The sequence below is a fragment of the Tubulanus polymorphus genome, chromosome 10 (genome assembly GCF_964204645.1).
Source record: "Tubulanus polymorphus chromosome 10, tnTubPoly1.2, whole genome shotgun sequence".
Lineage (NCBI taxonomy): Eukaryota > Metazoa > Nemertea > Palaeonemertea > Tubulaniformes > Tubulanidae > Tubulanus > Tubulanus polymorphus.
In genome coordinates this window covers 3,918,737-3,940,794 of record NC_134034.1, presented here as the reverse complement: position 1 = coordinate 3,940,794, position 22,058 = coordinate 3,918,737, and the positions used below count along the sequence as shown (strand labels likewise).

At 41.2% G+C, this 22,058-nt stretch overlaps 1 protein-coding gene across 2 annotated transcripts; it reads left to right on the top strand.

Annotated features, from left to right (window-relative positions):
* Positions 1 to 515: 515 nt before the first annotated feature.
* Positions 516 to 21,316, top strand: LOC141911849 (zinc finger MYND domain-containing protein 11-like). 2 transcript variants are annotated; one of them, XM_074802917.1, is made up of 16 exons: positions 516 to 559; positions 2,610 to 2,794; positions 3,465 to 3,607; positions 4,295 to 4,441; positions 6,409 to 6,489; positions 7,226 to 7,406; positions 8,081 to 8,136; positions 8,397 to 8,474; positions 8,579 to 8,697; positions 9,956 to 10,029; positions 12,760 to 12,978; positions 13,616 to 13,782; positions 14,924 to 15,016; positions 15,850 to 16,041; positions 17,128 to 17,295; positions 18,612 to 21,316. In XM_074802917.1, the coding sequence occupies exons 2-16, from the start codon at positions 2,647 to 2,649 to the stop codon at positions 18,732 to 18,734; spliced, it is 1,989 nt and encodes a 662-aa protein (XP_074659018.1). In that variant the 5' UTR covers positions 516 to 559; positions 2,610 to 2,646; the 3' UTR covers positions 18,735 to 21,316. The 2 variants fall into 2 exon arrangements, with proteins under 2 accessions (XP_074659018.1, XP_074659017.1); XM_074802916.1 differs by having other exon boundaries at positions 12,742 to 12,978.
* Positions 21,317 to 22,058: the final 742 nt, after the last annotated feature.

The window sequence follows — 22,058 nt, the reverse complement described above, 5'->3', positions numbered from 1 at the left end:
AACTGAACGAGTTCGTTATTTACACCACAGAGGGCGCTCTCGTCACTTTGAAAAACACCTCTAAACGCAAACCCTAAGACGCCACGACGGATAGAAGCATGTAAAGGGAGAGCGATAAAGAATGCGTAAAACCCTTCTAATTTAATGTCATCATTAAATCATTACCAAGATATTGCCACTACTTTTCGCGATACTTCAAAATCGTAATTAAAAAAGCGACTTGAATAATGTGATTATTCGAGTCGAGCAGGCTTGGCGATCAACTTTATCGGTGGGCCACTAACATCAAAAACATTATGATTTTCAGCGGTTGGGCCTAATCCATATTGATAGAATATATTTTCCTTGATAAATAATCGTCAGTATCGGTATTCATTAAGCTGTATGAAACCACGATAAAAACGTTTTTACGTTGGCTATTATCGGACTGATCTTCATCGTTTCGGTTTACAATCAGAATTTTCAGTGAGATTTACACGGAGAGCCGTGGCGTCATCAATTTTTGATGACGTAGAACACACATAGCTTCTCCATTTTGGTGTTTAATCCCTGTTTTTAGGTGAGTTTTCGTCAGTTTTGCCTTGTTTAGACACATCGAAGCATCTGTTTTCGTCGTGCACTTTGTTGCGTGTAGTTTTGTGATAGATTTAGTGGAATTTGTGGCAATTTTTCGATTTTATTTGCTGCAAATTTTCATCTGAAGCCCGCCCCTGCTCATCGAAACTCCTGCTCCGCTCCGCTGGCGCTGGGCTGCCCGGGCCGGAAGCAAAATAACATTGGTAGGGGCCACCTCCGTTATTTTCCCGAAATTTGCCCCTATATGCCCGGAATTTTAATATTCAGGATTTTCACATTTTTATTCCAAAAAACCATCGTCAGCAAACTCTTTGGAAATGACAAGATTTTAGAATAACCGCCCGGTGCCAGGATTTTGTTATTTTGTGTAAAATCTTTTACATCATCACTATTATCAACAAGATATCACTGTTATCAATAGAAACTATCCGATCGTGAAACTAAACCACGGACAGGTTACTGACTAAAACTCGGTACAGCTTGTTCGCGACGATCCTAGCGTCATTGTATGGGTTTAATTTCGATTTTGCGTTTTGCTGGCTGTTTGTCACTGATGCTGTATGGTTTTTATTTGGAACGACCGCAATTGCCCTGCATCCTCAATCACGATAGTTAGTAACCTAATCGTTGGTATAAATATCCGATCTTGAAAACTAAACCACAGTCAGGTTACTGATAGTTAGTTACCTAATCGTTGGTGGTAAGCTTTTTATAATCGGATGGGCTTATACCAACGTTAGGGATGACAAGGGCCAAAACACGGTTGAAAAAAGTAACACTTCAAAAATATACTTTCTATTGACTTCAGTCCACAATTAATAGCTTAAATCACATACTAACACAGGTACCTTTTGAAATAATTCAATTTTATGTATGTTTCGAGTGATTGATCAACATTATTTTTGGGAAATTAATTAATTTCTCCACAAATTTCTCTGTATTGCATACGTGTGGCATGATAGACTAGGTGACCTATAAGGATTTCATATAAAACTTTCTAAACGAAACGACAATTTTTATTTTTGATAGTTTTCCAACTTTTATTTCAAATCTTCGTGTTTTCTATAATAAATAATGAAAAATTAAATTCTGGTTGCAGAAAAAATGTGAATAAGTGTTGATTTCTTAATTTTTTCAATTTCGTCGTTTCTTTTTGTTTCGTCAAATTGACTCACGAAGATTTCATTGAAAAATGACCTTCCCATTCCTGACTGTGGTTTGTGAAAATATCCGATCGTGAAACTAAACTACGGACAGGTTACGAGTTACTGACTAAAACTCGGTACAGCTTGTTCGCGACGATCCTAGTGTCATTGTATGGGTTTAATTTTGGTTTTGCTGGCTGTTTGTCACCGATGCTGTATGGTTTTTATTTGGAATGACCGCAATTGCCCTGCGTCCTCAATCACGATACATGAATCAATTGTTCTATCATAAGCCCATCATAAAACCAGCATACCATCTAGGCTTTTTGTTTCAGAGACATAGACATGATTTAACACTGATCTATTCTAAATCAGAATTACACAAAATCACTACAACAATGTAATCAGTTGCTAGGAAATCACTAAGCAAATTACCATAGCAACCATGATAATAATCAAAAAGTACCGTTACATTCTATCATTTGGTGGAAAATCGAAACATTTCATGAAGAAATGTGGAGGATACAGGCAGTTCTTTATGTATAGTAATTAAAGGGACACCCTGTATAATTTTGGTGAGTTTCAAGATCAATTGGTTTTTGTATATGGCCACCAGGGGGCGTTGAATGATACAATAACTTAGTATTTCTATATTATATTTGTACCTACGCATATTTAGTTACCACAATCGATTGCAAAGTTGTAGTTCATGACATCATCTATGATTGTGGTGAGTTTCAAGGTCATTGGGTTTTGTATATGGTCACCAGGGGGCATTGAATATTGAAATTCTTAGATTGTTGAGCATTTGAAACCTCTTCCCGAGTGGGCATAGTGTCCCTGGACGCCTAGTTACATATACCTAAATGTTTCGTATTGAATTTCCAGGCCGAGGTGGAGAGGATAATTATCGATACAATAAATCATGGGTCGTCCGGCGAAATCGACCGAGAAACGTAGAACATGTCCGCCACTGATAGCGTTACAGCTGCGCAAAGCGATGGTCGCGATTCGCCAACAACGACAAGTGCCGAACTTAGAGAGGATGCAACGCTTCACCGGACGAGAATTCGGTGAGTTTCGACGCGTCGGGACGGAAAACTGTAACGTAGATCTTGAAATTTAATCTGAGAAATCCACCATCAATGTCCGATTGCTCACTATCGACACCTGGTAAATTCTCGCCAGGTGTTCCTACTCTACTCTAGCGAAACCTGGTGGATCCTCACTTAACACTAATGAATCAATTGCTGCAGTTGTTGATGTCTTACTGTACGCTAGAGACACCTGGTGGATCCTTTTTTGCCGCAAGTAGAATCCTTTATCGCTGCAGTAGGTCATGTCCTGCCACATAACCTGATGGATGCTCACTTGCCACAAGTGGACTCCATTATTGTCGCGTGCCTGATGTCCTACTGCGACAATCCTCAATTGCAGCAGTGGATATCCTACTGCACACTGCACCACCTTGTGGATCATCACTTGCCACAAGTGGGATCCATTATTGCCGCTTTAGCTGATATCCACTCGATACACGGGGAAGGGGGGTCACTCGATACATGGGGGTAGGGGGGTCACTCGATACATGGGGTGAGGGGGGTCACTCGATACATGGGGGTAGGGGGGTCACGCGATACATGGAGTGAGGGGGTGACTCGATACACGGGGTGAGGGGGTCACTCGATAAACGGGGAGGGTAATTTTGTCTTAATTATAATGTATCTGCCGCGTACGTATTTTTAGGAATGAAGCCGAACGAAACGGAGTCGTATTTGAAGTCGAGCGAATACGATAAACTAGTGATCAAATACAGCTCGATCGGCAACAAGGGTAAAGCAGGAATAGAACAGACCGCTTTCAGATTACCGGACCTGGAAACTATTGAGGTTCGTATATTGAAAAAATCAGTTTTCTTCATCTTTTGTCGGTGTTTAATTTACTCAACTTACCCAAACTGGCAACTTGTTCAGGGCCTATTTGGTTTTCATTACTACGTTTGTGCGGGGTCCAAGAATGTCCAAAACAAAGTATCCACATTGGAACTTTTCGTAGCACAAGTCTTTCATGCGACTGGGTTAGGCGCCGAATGTGAGTACAACTAACGGAGCCGCCCTTCGATGTCCGGTATAGTTTGGATATTCTCGGAGCCACCCAAATTAAGATACACAATCAAGAAAACAAAATTTGCACACACTGAGCGTTAATCCTAAAACCGAATAAAACTGGAGCCACCCTTTGATGTCTGATTGGTACATTGTTAAGTAACAAATATGTGTGGCGCTCAGGCTCTCGATAATACTGGAGCCACCCTTTGATGTCTGATTGGTACATTGTTAAGTATCAAATAGGTGTGGCGCTCAGGCTCTTATAGTAATCATGATAATAATGATAATGATAATAATGTTTATTTCTATATAGCGTCATGCTCATTACAGACTCGTAACACTTTACATTAAACGAGATAAGCAAAAAGATTATAATATAAAACGATATAGAACCATTTCATCGATAAAGTGAGTTTTTAGCCTTTTAGATCGGATGAGAAGTTTCATTACTGGTTCCATTATTTTCAGGCCGACAAAGGAAGTCACGACTGGTATTGTTTCGAATGTCATCGTCCCGGCGACGTGCTGAAGTGTAAGGATTGTTGGCGGGTGTATCATACGGACTGCGTCGACGACTGGGATCCCGGTTCGCCGTTTCATTGCCCGCTCTGTAAGGTTAGTACGTTTGTTTTTTCGCAACGTGTCGGCGATCTTTATTTCCGTAAGGTCGCCGTTCGACTTTTTCGAGCGACATCGATTTCGTGTTGAGAAAATCCCGCCGGCTACTTCGCAGAATTTAGAAGTAGGTTACGTACGTGGTTCAATTTCTCTCGATGAATGCATCAACTCACTAACCGACCTGTCAACTCTTACTGATTTTGAAATACTAGCCGTAATTTAATTTCTATAGCGCCCTTTTCACTGTGATACAATGTTCAACGGCACTTTCCAATAAATTGGTTTTATTACCCCCAGCCTATAATTCTAACATTTTATCGGTCATCTCTCCCTGGGGAGAGGTAATATCCGAGCAGCTGCTAGGCGCTTGGGAATCACATATTGAACCAGGTACCCATATTTATTCCTGGGCGGAGAGAGGCAACGAGGATTAGTGTTTGCCCAGGGACACTGGCGTACGGGGTTCGAACCCATGACATATGTCGAAAATATTACATAATTCGGCCGACAGTGCACAGCCGTTCAAAATACCGTATTGGTCCAGTTTCACGATGGGTATGAAAATCTGAATTGACAGAGTTCGATTGTGAAAATAGTAGCCCTGTTGTTACCGAAAGGTTTTCGAAATATCTGAGATTTACTCTGTTCGAACTTTGCTTGAATTTTGCATACTGGTACTGTTTTTAACGCGCTCTCAAGAATTGTTCGATATCTGATTCTACTATTGTGTATCGTTCATTATATAGAGTTAGTTTGTTTGATATTTTGCCCATCAGGAATTGGAGGTAAAAGTTATCGATACTATTTGAATGTTGAATCGTGTTTAACCCTTAACACCGCAGCGGGCAGTTTCAACTCAAAATCAGGGGAAATAACGTTCAACGAAAATTCCTCCGGTCCGGACAGAAAATTATGTGATGTTAAAGTTATTGCAGTAGTCTATGACAGAGACAACAGATTGTCTGAGAAGATGCAGGGTACAGACCACAGTTTGTCTTGAGGGGTGCAGGATACAGACAGCAGATTGTATGAGGGGTGCAGGATACAGACTGCAGATTGTCTGAGGGTTGCAGGATACAGACTGCAGATTGTCTGAAGGTTGCAGGGTATAGACCGCAGTTTGTCTGAGGGTTGCAGGATACAGACAGCAGATTGTCTGTAGGGGATGCAGGATACAGACAGCAGTTTGTCTGAGAAGATGCAGGATACAGACAGCAGATTGTCTGTAGGGGATGCAGGATACAGACAGCAGTTTGTCTGAGAAGATGCAGGATACAGACAGCAGATTGTCTGAAGGGGTGCAGGATACAGACAGCAGATTGTCTGAAGGGGTGCAGGACACAGACAGCAGCTTCAATTTGTCTATAGAGCGTGAGGTGTTAAGGGTTAAAATCTTCAATTTGTTGTCGAATTTCACTCAGTTTTCGTAGTGAATAGTAACCTACGGAATGAAAAATCATTTGTTGTTAGCTTAATGTTGATATCGGCAGTAAATGTTATCGATGTTGCTTTCTTTGTTTTTGGCTCGATGTTTTTCTGGTTTCGCAAAAAAACGCTGCTTTCAATGTAACGAATATCTAGAGAATTGAGCATTTCTTCCCTTCGAATATTTCTCCCGATGCGATGGCGAACCATCGATTACTTCCGTATTCGGCTATTTGAGGACTAAACGCTACTTGTGGCGAGTGAGGATCCGCCAGGTGTCGCTAGTAGTCATTCGGTTTTCGATTATTCTGCACTTCCATTGAAATTTAAACCACTTTTCTTTTGAAGTAAATCAATTTAATCGGTAACAATTATGGCGTTAAGTACTTAAAGTAAATCTTATGTAATTGTAGACTCAACTGGTCCACCACTGTTCTATGTCGTCAGTCGCGTACAAATCTTATTCAGTTGGTGATAAATTCTTCCGAAGCGAGAAGGTTTTATCGAATAGATTATTTGATATGCGTTACGTATTTCAGATTTGTCAGAAGAAAGCTAAAATTCCACGTCGAGAGTTGAACCGATTGCTTTCGTACACGATTCAACGACTAAAAGCCAAGGTACGTAATTACCTCCGCAAATATATGGATAATCGGAAAATAGTCCCGAAATATGATTTTCCTTCTATTTTGAAATTTAAGGCTATGTGCCTAATTGTCTTACAATTTTGATGACAACTGGCAGTTACCACTTTCCAGATAACACATTCTTCATAGCCACTACACATCAGATAATCAGATAAAAATCATTATGATAACACTTTCTCAATGGTATCGTTTATTGATACTTGTTTACTTTGGTTGGGTCTACATCTGGCATCCTCCCTCTCAGCGGGGATTTCGAACCCGATGGCATCGCTACAGTCAGCCACGGCACGAACCCCTGCCACACTAGACCCGGTGCGCAGGTACATGTGCAGCGTCACCGCATGAATACACGGGGCTCCTATCAGATTGCTCGTTGTATAATCGGCAAATTTCACGCAAGAACTATAAATTGGAAAATGCAGGCTACAATAAAAACAAGATATCTGATTGGCTAATAATGATATCTGCTAAGCTGCGTACCCGGTCTGGTGTCGTAGAGTACCAATTTTGTACCGTGGCAAGTCTCGATGCCATCAAGTTCAAATCCCTCACCGGGTGGATGACATCTGGGTGTGGAAGAGGTACGGAAAAAATCCGGCCAACCCCTAAGAACCCGACGACTCAAACTGGACAGTATTGTATGTGGATGTCTTGAAAGAAGCCGATTCGTGTCATTCTGAGTTGTTTTTTTTTGTCCTCCTTAATTCAGACGCGCGAACTTCACAAACTATGGGTGACCGACGAGGACAAACAGTTCTTTCCGTTTCTGTACAAATTGATGGATCTCAACGAAATGCAACAGCGAGTGAAACGGCGTAAATATCGATACCTAGAGGAATTCCACGCCGACGCCCGGCTCATATTACACGACATCATGTTAGTACACGATGGTACGTCGATCCGCATTACGAACACTTTTTAACGAACACGTTGATGGCCTTTGGACCCCTTTTAGTGATTTTAGTTCATAATTTAATTTCTATAGCGCCCTTTTCACTGTGATACAATGTTCAATGGCGCTTCCCATTAAATTGGTATTATTACCCCCAGCCTATAACTCTAACCACTTATACCACTTGTCAGTCATCTCTCCCTGGGGAGAACTAACAGCCGAGCAGCTGCAAGGCGCGCAGGAGTCATTTATCGGGGCCAGGTAGCCATTTGCTCCTGGATGGAGGGAGGCGATGAAGATAAATGTCTTGCCAGGGGACACCCCGGTAGTGTACGGGGTTCTAACCCATGACGGACCACTCGCCCACACTGCTCCCTTAAGAATACCATCATAGGAAACACCCTGTATGCTTCCCTAGCACTTTCAATGACCACTGCTAGAAACCCTAATTTGCGCCCAATGTAACACCCTCTTTGAGCCCCTTACCCTTAATAGACTCTAAAACCTTGATGACCACTGCTCGCGCCCCTCGTGGACACCATATTTTAACGCCCTTTATTGCCTCAGTAGGATAGTTAACGAGGACTAAACTCTTCAGGTCAGCTTCGAGCAATGTTAGCAGAGGGCGACGAAATTGAAATGTTTTTAAATATCGTTTACCTATATCTACAGATCCCAGTGTATTGGTCGATTTGACGAGAATGATGTTAAAAGATTGCACACACGACGTAAGTTGAAGCACGAAGAGATTTTACCTTCCTGTAGTTTGCGCGTTAAAAATGCAACCAAAATTATTCTTTTTTTTTAGGATCAACTGGGTTGATCATTATAGAATGGCCCTGAGAGTAACTTTCTGTAAGCCCTCGGTGGCACAAATAGTAACTAACTACAAGATATTCATGGCTGATATTTTGTTAATAGGAGGCAAATAGGTATTGGAATCGATATGGCAAGTTTCGTTTATTGCGAGATATTTTTTATATTGTAGTTGGATGAAATTCGCTTGTGCAAAGATTGTTATTTCATGTCGAATGCGAAACCGCATCAGTGGTTCTGTGAACCTTGCGTAAGTGTTTGAAAACTGTGTTTTTTTCGATTGAAGACGAACTCCGTCTCTTATAGTTCGAACATCAGAGGCCTTTATTGCGATTCGGTGATGTTTTCTTTCAGGTGTTGCCTCATGAACTCGTTTACGCGAAACAGAAAGGATTCAGTTATTGGCCGGCGAAAGTAATCAAAGTTACGAAAGACGGCTACGACGTACGGTTCTTCGGCGGCTGGCATCAGAGGTTAGTACCCTGGGCATTTACCCGTAGCAGGGGCAGATCTAGGTGTTAAATCCGAGGGTCTTCTCAGAATTCTAGGGGGCTTACCTAAAAAAAAAGGACAACATACTTATAACGCAACAAGCGCAGTGCGCAAGGCTAACACTGCCTCAGCGCGAAGCCCATCTGGGGCCTGGAAAATTTTGAGATTCCAGCACTGATTTGAAGCTATTTCCTGCATTTTCGAGTGCAAATTGTTCTATGGGCACTTAGAAATTTTGAGGGTCTTCCAGAAGACCTGTAAGACCCCCTGGATACCCGCGCCCGCGTAAAGAAAATTATTCTTTATTTTTAGGATCAACTGGGTTGATCATTATAGAATGGCCCTGAGAATAACTTTCTGTAAGCCCTTGGTGGCACAAATAGTAACTAAATACAAGATATGCATGGCTGATATTTTGTTATAAGAAGGCAAATAGGTATTGGAATTGATATGGCAAGTTTCGTCCATCAGCTCTTAAGCCGTGTAAAAGTACTGGGAGAAAATGTGCAAAATTCCAATGAATTTTCTCCCATTCTACTAACCGAAGCTTGACCTTGTTTCATGACGTCACAGGGAAACGCTTCGGAAGGGCGTACGTAATAAATGAATGACCCCTTAGCATGTATATCATCAAAGTTGAACATGCTTACTACACCGCGCACCATGATTTCATCTTTACCAGCTGTTTTAACGTCGTCGCAAATCCAAGAACAAATCGAGTTTTGTACTCGAAACTTTCATGTACTCAGTTGATCCTACTGGACCCGTGGTCCTGTATAGGCCGATACTTATGCTGTAAACTATCGGCGCGATCGGCCATCTTGCGTCGAAGTCAGTTTCTATACCTCCGACGACAAAATGAGGAAACATTTCTCGGCAATGCAGAGCCGTCGGAAGGAATTTTTCAGTGGCGAGGCTTATTTCTGAAGGGTGGTCTGGGGACCCTCCCCTAGAAAATTTTGAAAATTCAATCGCCAGAGATGCGTTTTGGGGCCATTTTACGGTCTCATTCACAGAAGCATGAGAAGTCGTGAGCCAACCACCTAGTACAGAGAACGACGAGCTGCTACGCGGTACAGCGTGCTTATGAAAAAATTTTTGTTAAGCAAAAAAGTGGGGCGGCTTTGACCGCCCCTGCCGCCCCTGTTCCGAAGGCCCTGCAATGTGCCGACTTTCCTAGAAACTTGTGAAGATAATACGCGAGTTCGACGTTTGAGTTGTATCGTTGATTTTTTTCAGGGCCACCGTGCCGAAATCGTCCATAAAACCGATCGATTCGAACCCGAAAGATTTGAACGTGAAAAGAAGCGACGGTAAAAATGTTTTTCTCTCGGAGGGTGGCGCCAGTTAACTCTTTGCCTGCCAGGCCTGTTTTTCGGGAAATGCTGCGCTTTGCCAGGATTTCCGTGATTTTCATAGGTTCATAAAACAAAAACTAAAAGAGATATCATCATCAAATTTGTTTTATTTTGTTCATCTGGTCTTGCTTTTTCATGAGAAATAAGCGGCATTTCTTCTAAAAGTGATAAAATCTGCAGCAATCACTAGTGCAGAGGGGGTATATTGCATAAAATATGCGCATTCATGAGTGTTCAGATCCCATTTCAATAGATGACGTCACTGACACACTGCATAGAACGACTGATAATAGTTTGTTATAGTAGTAAAGGCATTAACCCTTTCAGTGCGTCTACACCGCAGTGCGGTATAGGATCAGTGATGGATTTTGCTAGTACACCGCACTGCCGTGTATTAATTTAATTAGTAATTACTCATTATCTCTCTTGAAAGATGGCAGCACCTGTCAAGCATAGTGAAATATTAGTAAATTACGATACACCGCGCTGCGTAGACGCACTATAGTGCTATTCCCGTTATTCAACACACGGTAGGGTTGAATTTTTCAGAATTTTCAAATTATCTTCATCTATAGGGTATTAATTAGCCAGCACTGAATGGGTTAAACTAACTGGTCTTGTGCGATAAATTCGCCATCTATCGTTAAAGTTAAGAAACAACAAGTCAACCGTACCAGTACGGTTTTGGCAGGCAATGAGTTAACCTGCAAATCAGGGAAAAATAAGTCGGGGTATTTTCTTTTCTTTACTGAATTCAGGGAATAGGGACGGAAATTTCGTTAATGAAAAAAACCGCAAAAAGTCAGGGGCCGGTTGCTCAAAAGTTGGTTACAGTTAACCAATGGATAGTTGACATATGGTATTTATTCGCTGGTTATCTTTAACCAACCTTTGAGCAACTGGCCCCAGGGATCTATACGGTGCATTCAGTTATAGGCCTACAGTTTCCATCTATGTTTTATATATTTAACTGTGTTAATTGATTGGATCGTCAGCAGATCAAGTCAGGAAAAACAACGTGCATGTTGGGGAATAGTCCGGGGAAAAGAAAGTAAAAAAACAGTGGTCTTTATTCTGTTTTCATTTTCTACAGGGGGGGTTGGAGGTGCATGTGTTAGATATTCCAGTCACATGTGTACGACAAAACCGCACTTTTTCACGCGTTCATATATTCGGCATTACACCGTCACTCACTAGGGTTGCATGATTCACATAAGTCGATAGGAATACTCCTCACTTGCCAGTTCCGGATTTACCACCACTTGTTACTTACTTGATAATGTCTATTTCGACTTGACTTGACAGCACATCAGGTGGCCTAGCCCGGTCGTCTTGGTAATATATACCTGATAAAAGTCTTATTAGGACCGGAAAGGACTGGCAGTTGACCTAAAACATTGATTATTAATCCATTTTAAACTGTATTGAAGGATATCCAAAAGTCTTAATTGTAAGGGGTTGAAAAGAGAAGTGACTCCATGATTTGAAAGTTTAACGATATGTTTCCATGTCTTCACACCAAACTTCAGTTGGTAGGCATGGGGTCATACATGTATTGTTAAACTTTCAAAGCATGAAGTCTCTTTTCTCTCGTGAACCCCTTCAATGCAGACTTTTTGGATATCCGTCAATACAGTGAAGAATGGATTATAAAACAATGTTTTTAGTCAACTGCCAGTCCTCACTGGTCCTTATAAGACATTTATCAGGTATGTACCATCAAAACTGAGCTAGGCCACCAAGTTGAAATAGACATTAATACTCATGGCCATACGAACCAAACTCTGGCAACTGAGGACTACTTCTTACCTGCTCATATTTGTTGCTATGGCAATTTATTCGGTCTGCTACTATTCTATATACGCTGTCTGTTGCTGGTTTACTAGGTTTAGTTATTGGTTAAAGTATTCATTTCTTGTTATTTTCTGTTAGTCTTCGTAGAGCTGCCAATTACTTTTTTGGGCTGAACAAATTCGGAAATAATTCTACTCGACAATTTAAAGGCATCCGAGGGTAACAACACCGTGTCATTCGTGGCCCTGGTTCGTGTTACGCGAATAAAAGTCGAAAATTGAAAATTGTTTCGGCTCAGTTGCAATTGAGTAGAAAAAATCCCACAATAAATGAACGAATCTAAAAAGTTTATTTAACCCTTTCAGTGCGGTGTATGAATCGGTGATAGATTTTGCTAGTACACCGCACTGCGGTGTATTGATGTAATTAGTGATTAGTTTTCATCTCTATTGAAAGATGGCAGCACCTGTCAAACATAGTGAGATATTAGTTACTAACAATACACCGCGCCGCGGTGAAGGGGCACTATAGTGGTATTCCCGTTATTCAACACACTAGGGTGGAATTTTTCAAATATTTCAAATTATCTCCAGCACTATAGGCTATTGATTAGTCAGCACTGAAAGGGTTAAATATATACCGTACTATTCTACTGTATGGAAGTTGTCTTTTTTCGTTGAATCTATCGTGGGATTTCTTTCGGTATGAATTCAGGTATTTTTTTCCCGAATTTAACGGCGAGCCATCAATTTTATCGGCAGCTCTACTATCGTTGTATCTCAATCTTTCTCTCTATACGTTGCATGTGATGTTTTTATATATATGTTGTTCGTGTGCACTCGTCCGTATTTTCTCGTATATATTTCTCTACAGCCCCCGAATTTCCTGTAGGGTTCGTGAAGGCGTGCGACGAGCTGACGTACCATCGCGAGCTGCTCGAAAAACAACTCGACCGCCAACTGGAGGCGCAACGCCAGGGCGTCGCCGCCGCTCAGCGCGCCGATGACGACGACGACGACAGCGTTGGCACGGCGAGCGAAATATCGGAAGATTTCGACGATATGGAAGAATTACCGGTTTCAAAAGACGTCGAAATGGAGGACGTAGGAGGTGAGTTTAGATTTGGATATTTTCGCTCAAATGGCAACCGGCGAATGCCACCAGATAGCGCACTGACTGACCCTATTTTACCCGAGGCGAAATAGGTTCCTTTTCGCTTTTTCATTTGGAACTGGATTTCTAAACTCTCTAATCCAGATATCACCGAACGAGCCTCGAAAAGATTTGCCTTTCTCAAATTTCAGAACTGAGTAAGTTTAGATAAATTTGCCTCGAGAGTTGCAAAGCTGTGAGAAATGTTGATCGAAGTGTAGTAGAAACTGGAGTGCGGAAGATTCGAGTTGCTAACTATGCGTATATCTATTAACTGAGCCTACTGGTTAGGCATTTTTTGAAAATTGAATCGATCCATGTGATCAGTTCATCAGAAGCATCATCTGTTATTATTCGCACCATGCTTTGTGAAACTGAGAGTGTACTCTGCACGGCGCGAATATTGGGGTGGCTCCAAGAATATCTAAATAACATACATTATTTAGATAATCTCGTTGAAATTTAAGGACGCCTCCAGGTGCACTTTATTTTGGCAAATCGATCGCAGAATCGTTGTTTCGTCGTCATTTCCTTCGATTTGATATTCGATTTCGAAATCACGAATTTTCAACGCTGAGCTTTTTATCGAATTCAGGTCCGGAACGAGTGTCCGACGACGAAGAGGAACAACGGAAGAAGGAGGAAACGGACGGTGAAGACGACGAGCCGCCGGCGAAGCGTAAACGTCGACAGAAACGTAAATCGATCGAGGACACGGGCAACGAAGCGATCGCAAGCACGGAAAAAATACTCGAGAAATCTGTAAGCATTCTAATCCATCGTAGAGCGACGGTTCGGATAATTAGGGAGACGGGCTCCCCGCAATGAGTTTCATAGAGAAAGTCCGACTCGAAGAATTCTGTTATTTCATGTTTTTGATTGATACCATTAGAATTTCGCGCTTTTTTTATGAGAAATTTAAAAAAACGAGCTTTCCAAATTGTCCAGAAAATTGATGGGGTGTAACCAGTTCGTGCTGCCATCTAGAATTTAAACAGGGCTTTTGAGGGGATCATACTGGGAAACCCCCAACAACGTGCTTCGTGCCTATGTTGCAGTTTAGCTGCAATTTCAGTAATTAACAGAAATTTTCATCATAAGTCCCGCTTTTTTCATAATCCCTGGTTCTCATCCCTGGATACAATAATCAAAACTTTACTCATCGCTGCTTCTGTGCTTAAACTGTTGCATAAAACTCATGTGGCTTTCTTGAAAGTTTGCCGACAAGACGTCTAATCTGGTGTTTTTAGTTCAAAAATATCTCGCGCGAAAGTTCTCGATGCTGTGCGAAGTTTGGACTATCAAATTTTGCCAACAAAACTAATGTTTGCTCGTAAATGGTTAATAGCGGAGACTATCTCTTGTCTTGATGAATATCATTGTGAGAAACCCACTATATCGAATACACAAAATCACTTCCAAATAATCTCTGAAGAGGGCGGGACGGATTTCACCCAAAACAAAAAAAGTTGTTTAACCCTTTCAGTGCTGACTAATCGATACCCTATAGTGCTGGAGATAATTTGAAAATTTTAAAAAAATTCCACCCTAGTGTGCTGAATAACGGGAATACCACTATAGCAGTGTATCGTTAGTTACTAGTATTTCATTATGTTTGACAGGTGCTGCCATTTTTCAAGAGAGATAATTATTAATTACTAATAACATCAATACACCGCAGTGCAGTGTACTAGCAAAATCTATCACTGATTTATACACCGCACTGCGATGTAGACGCACTGAAAGGGTTAAATTTATATTTTGGGGTTCTTTCAATGATATGCTAATGTTTTCCATTAGAAATGTCTCCAGTGAAGTCCTGAACACTGTTGTGAAGCGGAAGTACGTGGAGAAGTGCTCAAGACGTAGGTTCTTTCAAAAATACATTTCCTTTTTTTTCCAGGCTCCGACCCCCGAAGACGTACACATGGTTACTTCAAGCGAGGATAAAGTGCACAAATCAGCTAAAACAACCAGTACTCAAACTAATAAAAAGGTAATTACGTACCAGTTCATAGCTCATAATCAGAAAAAGTACAGTTAGTTTTAGCAACCAAAACATTCTTTGAATGAACCCACCAAAATATGTTGGCTGAAAATGCTGGGGGAAGTTGAATGAACCCACCAAAATATTTTGGCTGAAAATGCTGGGATGTCACGATCATATTTTTGACTGTGCCTGAATTCACTCGGCCTGAAATTTATCCTCGGACACCTGTCACTGAGTGGGCATCTTGTCCCTGGGCCCCTACATAGTTCGCCGAATTATTCATAATTGAGGAATTGCTGAGGGAAAAATCGCCGAATTTTTCGAGAATTTTCCGCTGAATATTTCGCTACCGAATTCAAATCGTAATCGAGTATGAAGGTAGATTCAGTGAGACATCAGTGAACTCATTCAGTTTTATGCTCCTGCGCGTCAACTACGTTCATCTTCACACCACAGACTCTCTGAACCAACATTTCACCTTTCTAATTTTGTAGGTAGAGCTTTTTCGCGGATTGCTCCTAGACTTTGGAATAACTATATCGACCCTCCACACCATGCTGTGTTAAATATGTCACTACCTCAGTTCAAAACGTTCATTAAAACTAAACTGTTCTGTGCTTACTTCAACTCGTAATCCACCCGGAGTAGCGCATTTGAACTTTATTACTATGGAAAACTGCGCTATATAAATGACTATTATTATTATTATTATTTAGATTCCGCTAGGAATGGGGAATCCCGTAGGATGATCGTAGAGTTCAGAATCTGCGATGATTCGTTAGTATTCGCGACTCGCGTCGGAATGATTTTATCATCGTTTGGTTGCGTGTATTTTTCAGGTTGGCAAAACGCCCGCGAAACAGACGCAGACCGATTGTAAAACGGTGTCGTCTGCCGGAAGCAGCAGCAGCAGCGTCGGCGCTGTCGGTGGCGCTGGGTGTAACTGCGACGCGAAATACGACGCGATCATTAAAAACCTGAAGAAAGAGCAGAAAAAAGAGCTGGCGTTGATTGAACAATCTAGAATACAGGTCGGTCAGATCTCTCCGCATCGGATTGTGTTGATTAGTCTCGAAACCATTTATAGCTTGTAATTGCAGTCCAGAAAATCATGAAAATGTTTACAAAACTTCACTTCACTTTTGCTCGGAAAATGACTCAACTCCGTTTCGCTGTAAAAAATCTCAGCGCAACAAGTCATGAAATATGGCGAGTCCCAGGTTCTGGTTGCATAGTCAAGGCTTGGACTTAAGACCAGTCTAAGACCAACTTAGTTCTATTGCCAATCTAACAACTTAACACCAGTCTTATGATATAAGACCACTTTTGGACTTAGGTTACGGCTGTGCAACTGGCCCCCCGTCCTGATCCCTGTGAGGATGGGTTTTTTAGTTCAGGCCTTTGGAATTAGCACTAATCTCTTGGCCTATAGACAATTTTCTCATTCAGATCTTAGTTTAGGCCCTGTGTATGCTGTCTGTTTCTAGGCTTTATGTTTGCCCCTCTGCAGAAACTAGTCGTCATTGGCTTTAAGTCAGACTCTGTTACCTAGTCTATGTCATTAGGCCCTTATTTAGGGGGTTCAAATGAAAAAAGTTCCGCTTCCATGAAATCAAACCGGTCAAAAAGACATAGCTGGCTACTAGCTAAGTTGGACCTTTTCTAGAAACCAGTCGATGTAGGGGTTAGAACCTCTGCCTATGAAACCCAAAAACTTATCCGCGCTGCGTGGGGTTATGTTAGACTGTGTCTAGAATAGAAACTTCCTAGTCTGTGCAGGATTCGAGTTGGACTCTATCTAAAACCTAGTCTTACGTATGATAGGTTTGAATTAACCCTACCAATGGACATTTAAAGCTGACGCCAAAACCGAGCCAACCTGAAGCAACCGACTAGATACCTAAAAAGGGACAGCTACAAATGCCGTTTTAAGATAGACCCGGGGGCCAGTTGCATAGTCATGGCTTAGACTTAAGACCAGTCTAAGACTATCTTAGTTCTATAGCTAATCTAACAACTTAAGACCAGTCTTATGATTTAAGACCACTTTTGGACTTAAATCACGACTATGCAACTGGCCCCAGGTTATAGAGTAGATTGCCTTCTTGTGTTTTCAGGTTAAGTCAGAGTGCGAAGATGACGCGTCGAAACCGGCGACGCAGCCCGATTTAGAACGCGTCCGACGTATGACCGAGGAGCAGTGCCGCGCTGAATACATGGAACAGATGAAAAAACTAGCGCAAAAACACAAAGACGAACTATCGGCGACCAAGAAAAAACAATGGGTTCGTTTACGTTTTTCATTTTTTGGAAAAAAAGAATATTAACCCTTTCAGTGCTGACTAATCAATACCCTATAATGCTGGAGATAGTTTGAAATGTTTTGAAAATTCCACCCTAGTGTGTTGAATAACGGGAATACCATTATAGTGTGTCTACACCATGGCGCAGTGTATCGTTAGTTACTAGTATTTCACTATGTTTGACAGGTGCTGCCATCTTTCGAGATAAGTAATGACTAATCACTAATTACATCAATACACCGCATTTCGGTGTAATAGCAAAATCTATCACTGATTCGTACACCGCACTGCAGTGTAGACGCACTGAAAGGGTTAATCGTTCACACGTTGAGTGCCAGCTTGGTAATACGGTGCTGCCCCCTGTGCTACATGAATATACACTGGAGCTGTAACATAGCGTTTGTTTGAAATTGACCAATAAGCATAGAGTAAGAAGCAGAGTTTGTTCGTATTGCCAGCCAAACCGACATTCTATCATTCCTGTGTGCCAGGGTGCAAATATTATTGAATAGGAAGAATCAGCTACGAATATTATATTTGTAGCCGGCACCGGTGACAGAACCCGGAAATATGAGTTTATTCATAGCTGGCACTCAACGTGTTAACCCTTTCAGTGCTGGCTAATTAATACCCTTTAGTGCTCAAGATAATTTGAAAATTCTGAAAATTCCACCCTAATGTGTTGAATAACGGGAATAGCACTATCGTGCGTCTACACTGTGGCGCGGTGTGTCGTTAGTTACTAATATTTCACTATGTTTGGCAGGCGCTGCCATCTTTTAAGAGAGATAATTAGTAATTACTAATTACATCAATACACCGCAGTGCGGTGTACTAGCAAAATCCATCACTGATTCGTACACTGCACTGCAGTGTAGACGCACTGAAAGGGTTAAGAGATAATTGAGATAATTGATTATTATCATTTATAGATAATTTTATTATCAACATATATGAATGATTGTGGTTACAAATTTCGCTTTTCATCCGGAAATAACTGGAAGATTCTAAACCACAAGGGCAGCCATCTCGAATTCTTTATGAATCAATTCACCGGGCAATTTTATGACGTGGGGGATTGATCGGGTTCATACGATCAACTGTAGCCTATTTGATGATGTCATATGGGGATTGATCACAGGTTGCTGGGATCAGTTAGATCTATTGCTCTTCGAAACTGAAATATCAATTTTTTTGCTTCGGGCAATTTTAAGGTATCGGTTCTCAAAACTGTTATTTTAACTTATTGTTCGGTGAAACTACTAGAATTTCTAAACGCCTAATCGATACTTTTTCAGTGTTTCAACTGCGAGGACGAGGCGATGTATCATTGCTGCTGGAACACGTCGTACTGTAGCATCAAATGTCAACAGGAACACTGGCACAAAGAACACAAACGCGTCTGCCGGCGAAAACGATGAATTTCAACGCCACCCGGTGCGTGCGTGCGTCCTTTCAGGAAATTCCGGTCCGACTGCGTGTAATATTGATTCATGTATGTGTAGAATCGTGCGGCGTGTGTGACGTGCGTACACACACGCGCGCTTGTTTAACAGAAACTATCGATTAGTTTATCGTCTTATGTTGTATCCAGGTACTGGTATCGCCAGTCTCCATCCTAGAACTAACGTTACCCCTCCGAAATGTTGATGTTCGACGATTATTTCCGGTAGTGCGCCGATTCAGTGTCCGATGTCTGGTGTTTAAAGTCGCGCGTTTTCGTTCGTAAATGCCGCGGGTGAAATCCTCGGAAATGCGCGCGGTCGATAAATTGTTATCACGGTTATTTTAACGCATCCACCATCTGAAAAGGGGTTCTGAGATGGACGCTGCGGGGTCCGGGCTGTTAATCAGTTAATCACGAGAGGATCCACCCTACCTCGACAGGGATTCGAACCCGATGGCATCGCTTCATTCAGCCACGGTACGAACCCCTGCCACAGTAGACCGGGTGCGCAGGTACATGCGTAGCTTTGCCGCATGAAAACGTGCGGCACCAATCAGATTTCTCATAGTATAATCGCTGAGGTAAATTTCACGGAAGAACTATAAATGGGAAAACCCGGGCTAAAATAAAACGGGATATCTGATTGGCTGATAATGACATCGTCTAAGCTGCGCGCTCGGTCTAGCGTGGCAGGGTTTCGTATCGTGACGATCTCGATGCCGTCGGGTTCGAATCCCTGCCCGGGGAGGATGGAGAGGATCCCGTTCAACGGTTGTGAGTTAAGAGATTTGTAGTTGATAGTCGCTTTTCAAATTTTAACTCGAGCCGTAGAACTGGATGCAGTTTATTAACGAGTGACACAGATATATTTTATTTTATCCAGAATTACAAACGAAACGCTAAGAATGCATGAAAATGAGAGTAGTTTTTCATTCAAAATTGTCTTAGGGATGACAACAGTACCTACGTATACCTTTCAAAATCCTGGATCCGCCCCCGCGTATGAATGTAGAATATGCCGTTTGGTACAGATTTCTCATAAATCGCATGAATATTAGCTGGTTCGACCGCTCCCAGTTGGATATCTCACAAAACCAGATGAAAACCATTGTAGCCCCCGATCCAGGCCACGGATTAAGCATCAGGGGGTACGGCATAACTCGCTTAATTCGGATCGGTTTTATTCGGATTTTCATTTAATTCGGACTTAAATTCCAGTCCCCACTACTAGGTTACTTCTATTCAAATGAGTGGTGCGCATAATTCGGGTTTCGTTAAATTCGGACTGAAATTCCAGTCCCCGTGGCTGTTCAACTTCTATTCAAATGAGAGCGCATAATTCGTATTTTGTTTAATTCGGACAACGTTTTCCAGTCCCGGTAGATCCGAATTAAGTGAGTTCTGCCGTCCGTTGCTCAGATTGTAAGTTAATTTTAAGCTGTATTGTAATTCGGATTTCGTTTAACCCTTTCATTGCTAGTGCTGGAGATAATTTGAAAATTTTGAAAAAATCCGATCTAGTGTGTTGAATAACGGGAATAGCACTATAGTGTGGCGACACTGCAGCGCGGTGTATCGTAACTACTATTTCCCTAATGTTTGACAGGTACTGCCATCTTTCAATAGAGATAAAAACTGATTACATCAATACACTGCAGTGCGGTGTACTAGCAAAATCCAACACCGATTTATACACCGCACCGATTAATACACTGCACTGCGGTGTAGATACACTGATAGGGTCAATTCGGACAATATTTTCCAGTCCCGGGTGATCCGAACTAAGCGAGTTCTACCGTATAACCGTTCTTTGGATTTCTCAAAAACCAGATGAATTTTATCACAACCGTATAATCCGAATGCAGCCGTGATAACTCGAATTATATTTTCGCGAAACGAATGAATTCCGTTGTCACAAAATCAACGCAATTTAGCGTCTATAACGTATTATTGTTATTATCATTATTATTAGGTAGCTTATTTATTCATTAATCAATTCAAGGATTATCATGAAACTGATTGTGAAATTCAAAATCATGAATAGAAAAATTGCGTTGAAAATTTATTCAAGTTTTTTTTTTGCGAGGCGAAAATTGTCGGAAAAGAGATTTGATTTTAACGAAAATTGTTTATAACAATCTATATATGCGTACATATATATGAATATATATACATTTGCGAAATCCTCGAGTTCGAAATCGTTTTTTTGAATTTTGTCCGAAGAAATTTTGTTATTTATTTATTATATTGGCGAAACAGAAAATTCCACGCTGATCGATGCTTCCATTCGCCCTGGCAGGTGAGGCCGGTGATTTGTCGAGATTTTTATCCGGATTCGAGTCGGTCTTTCGACGGAAAATGTTTTATTAATACATGTAATATTATTATTATTGATGTACAAATATTTTTAAAAATTTTGTCGTAAGGTTTTCGAATAAAGAAAAATAGTATCTATTTGATATAGGAAAACCAGAGATACGTGTATAGTCTGCGTGTGTGTGACGTGTATAGAGATTGTGTATATGTAAAACATTTGAAAAATATAGGAAATTTTATCGCCAAGAAATGTATCGTTTTTGTTGTTAATACAGCGGAACCTCGTTACAGCGAACTTCATGGACCAGAAAATATGTCTGTTATATCCGGTATGAAATTAATTAAATTGTCTTAATTTAGGACGAAATTCTTTATTTGTTATATTCAATGAACTGTTGTATCTGAGTTCGTTATAATGAGGTTTCACCGTTGATGATTTTCTGTTTTCCCGCTCACTTTCAACGAGAATGTCACTGCAAAGTACTGAACACGTGAAGCTTTTGATGTTTTTTTTTTAAAGGTAGCTGTTAGAATGTCTAATGTCTGGCTTTCATTCAGTTTTCCATTTACAAGATGTCCGACTGGCGGTGATATTCAGTTTTCAATTCATAACATGTCTCTGGTAATATTCTGAACACGGATAGCCCACTTGGGACTAGAATCCTTGCAGACTAATGCATTCATTTTTTCATCCGTCTGTCCATAGACGGAATCTAGTGACACGTATTTTGGGAAGTTTTGAAGACGCTTCAATTGAATTGACTCAATCTTTGGTTCATACATTTAACAACTCTTCGTCGATTATCTTGATCTTACATGTTTGCATGCCCCATGGTGCATAAGCGTGAGGAAATGTGGGTCAATCCGAGGACACACGATAACCTTTTTCCTTGAATTTCTTGATGGTTATAATTAACAGAAGGGCTTTTAAACATATAAAAGGCAGAAGGAATATCCAAAAACATCCAGCCTGCTGATTCAC

Coding starts and splice junctions, on each gene's coding strand:
- LOC141911849 (XM_074802916.1), top strand. CDS start 2,647: ATGGGTCGTCCGGCGAAATCGACCGAGAAACGTAGAACATGTCCGCCA. Junction 4,442..6,408: donor TTCATTGCCCGCTCTGTAAG/GTTAGTACGTTT, acceptor TACGTATTTCAG/ATTTGTCAGAAGAAAGCTAA. Junction 15,017..15,849: donor GTACTCAAACTAATAAAAAG/GTAATTACGTAC, acceptor TGTATTTTTCAG/GTTGGCAAAACGCCCGCGAA.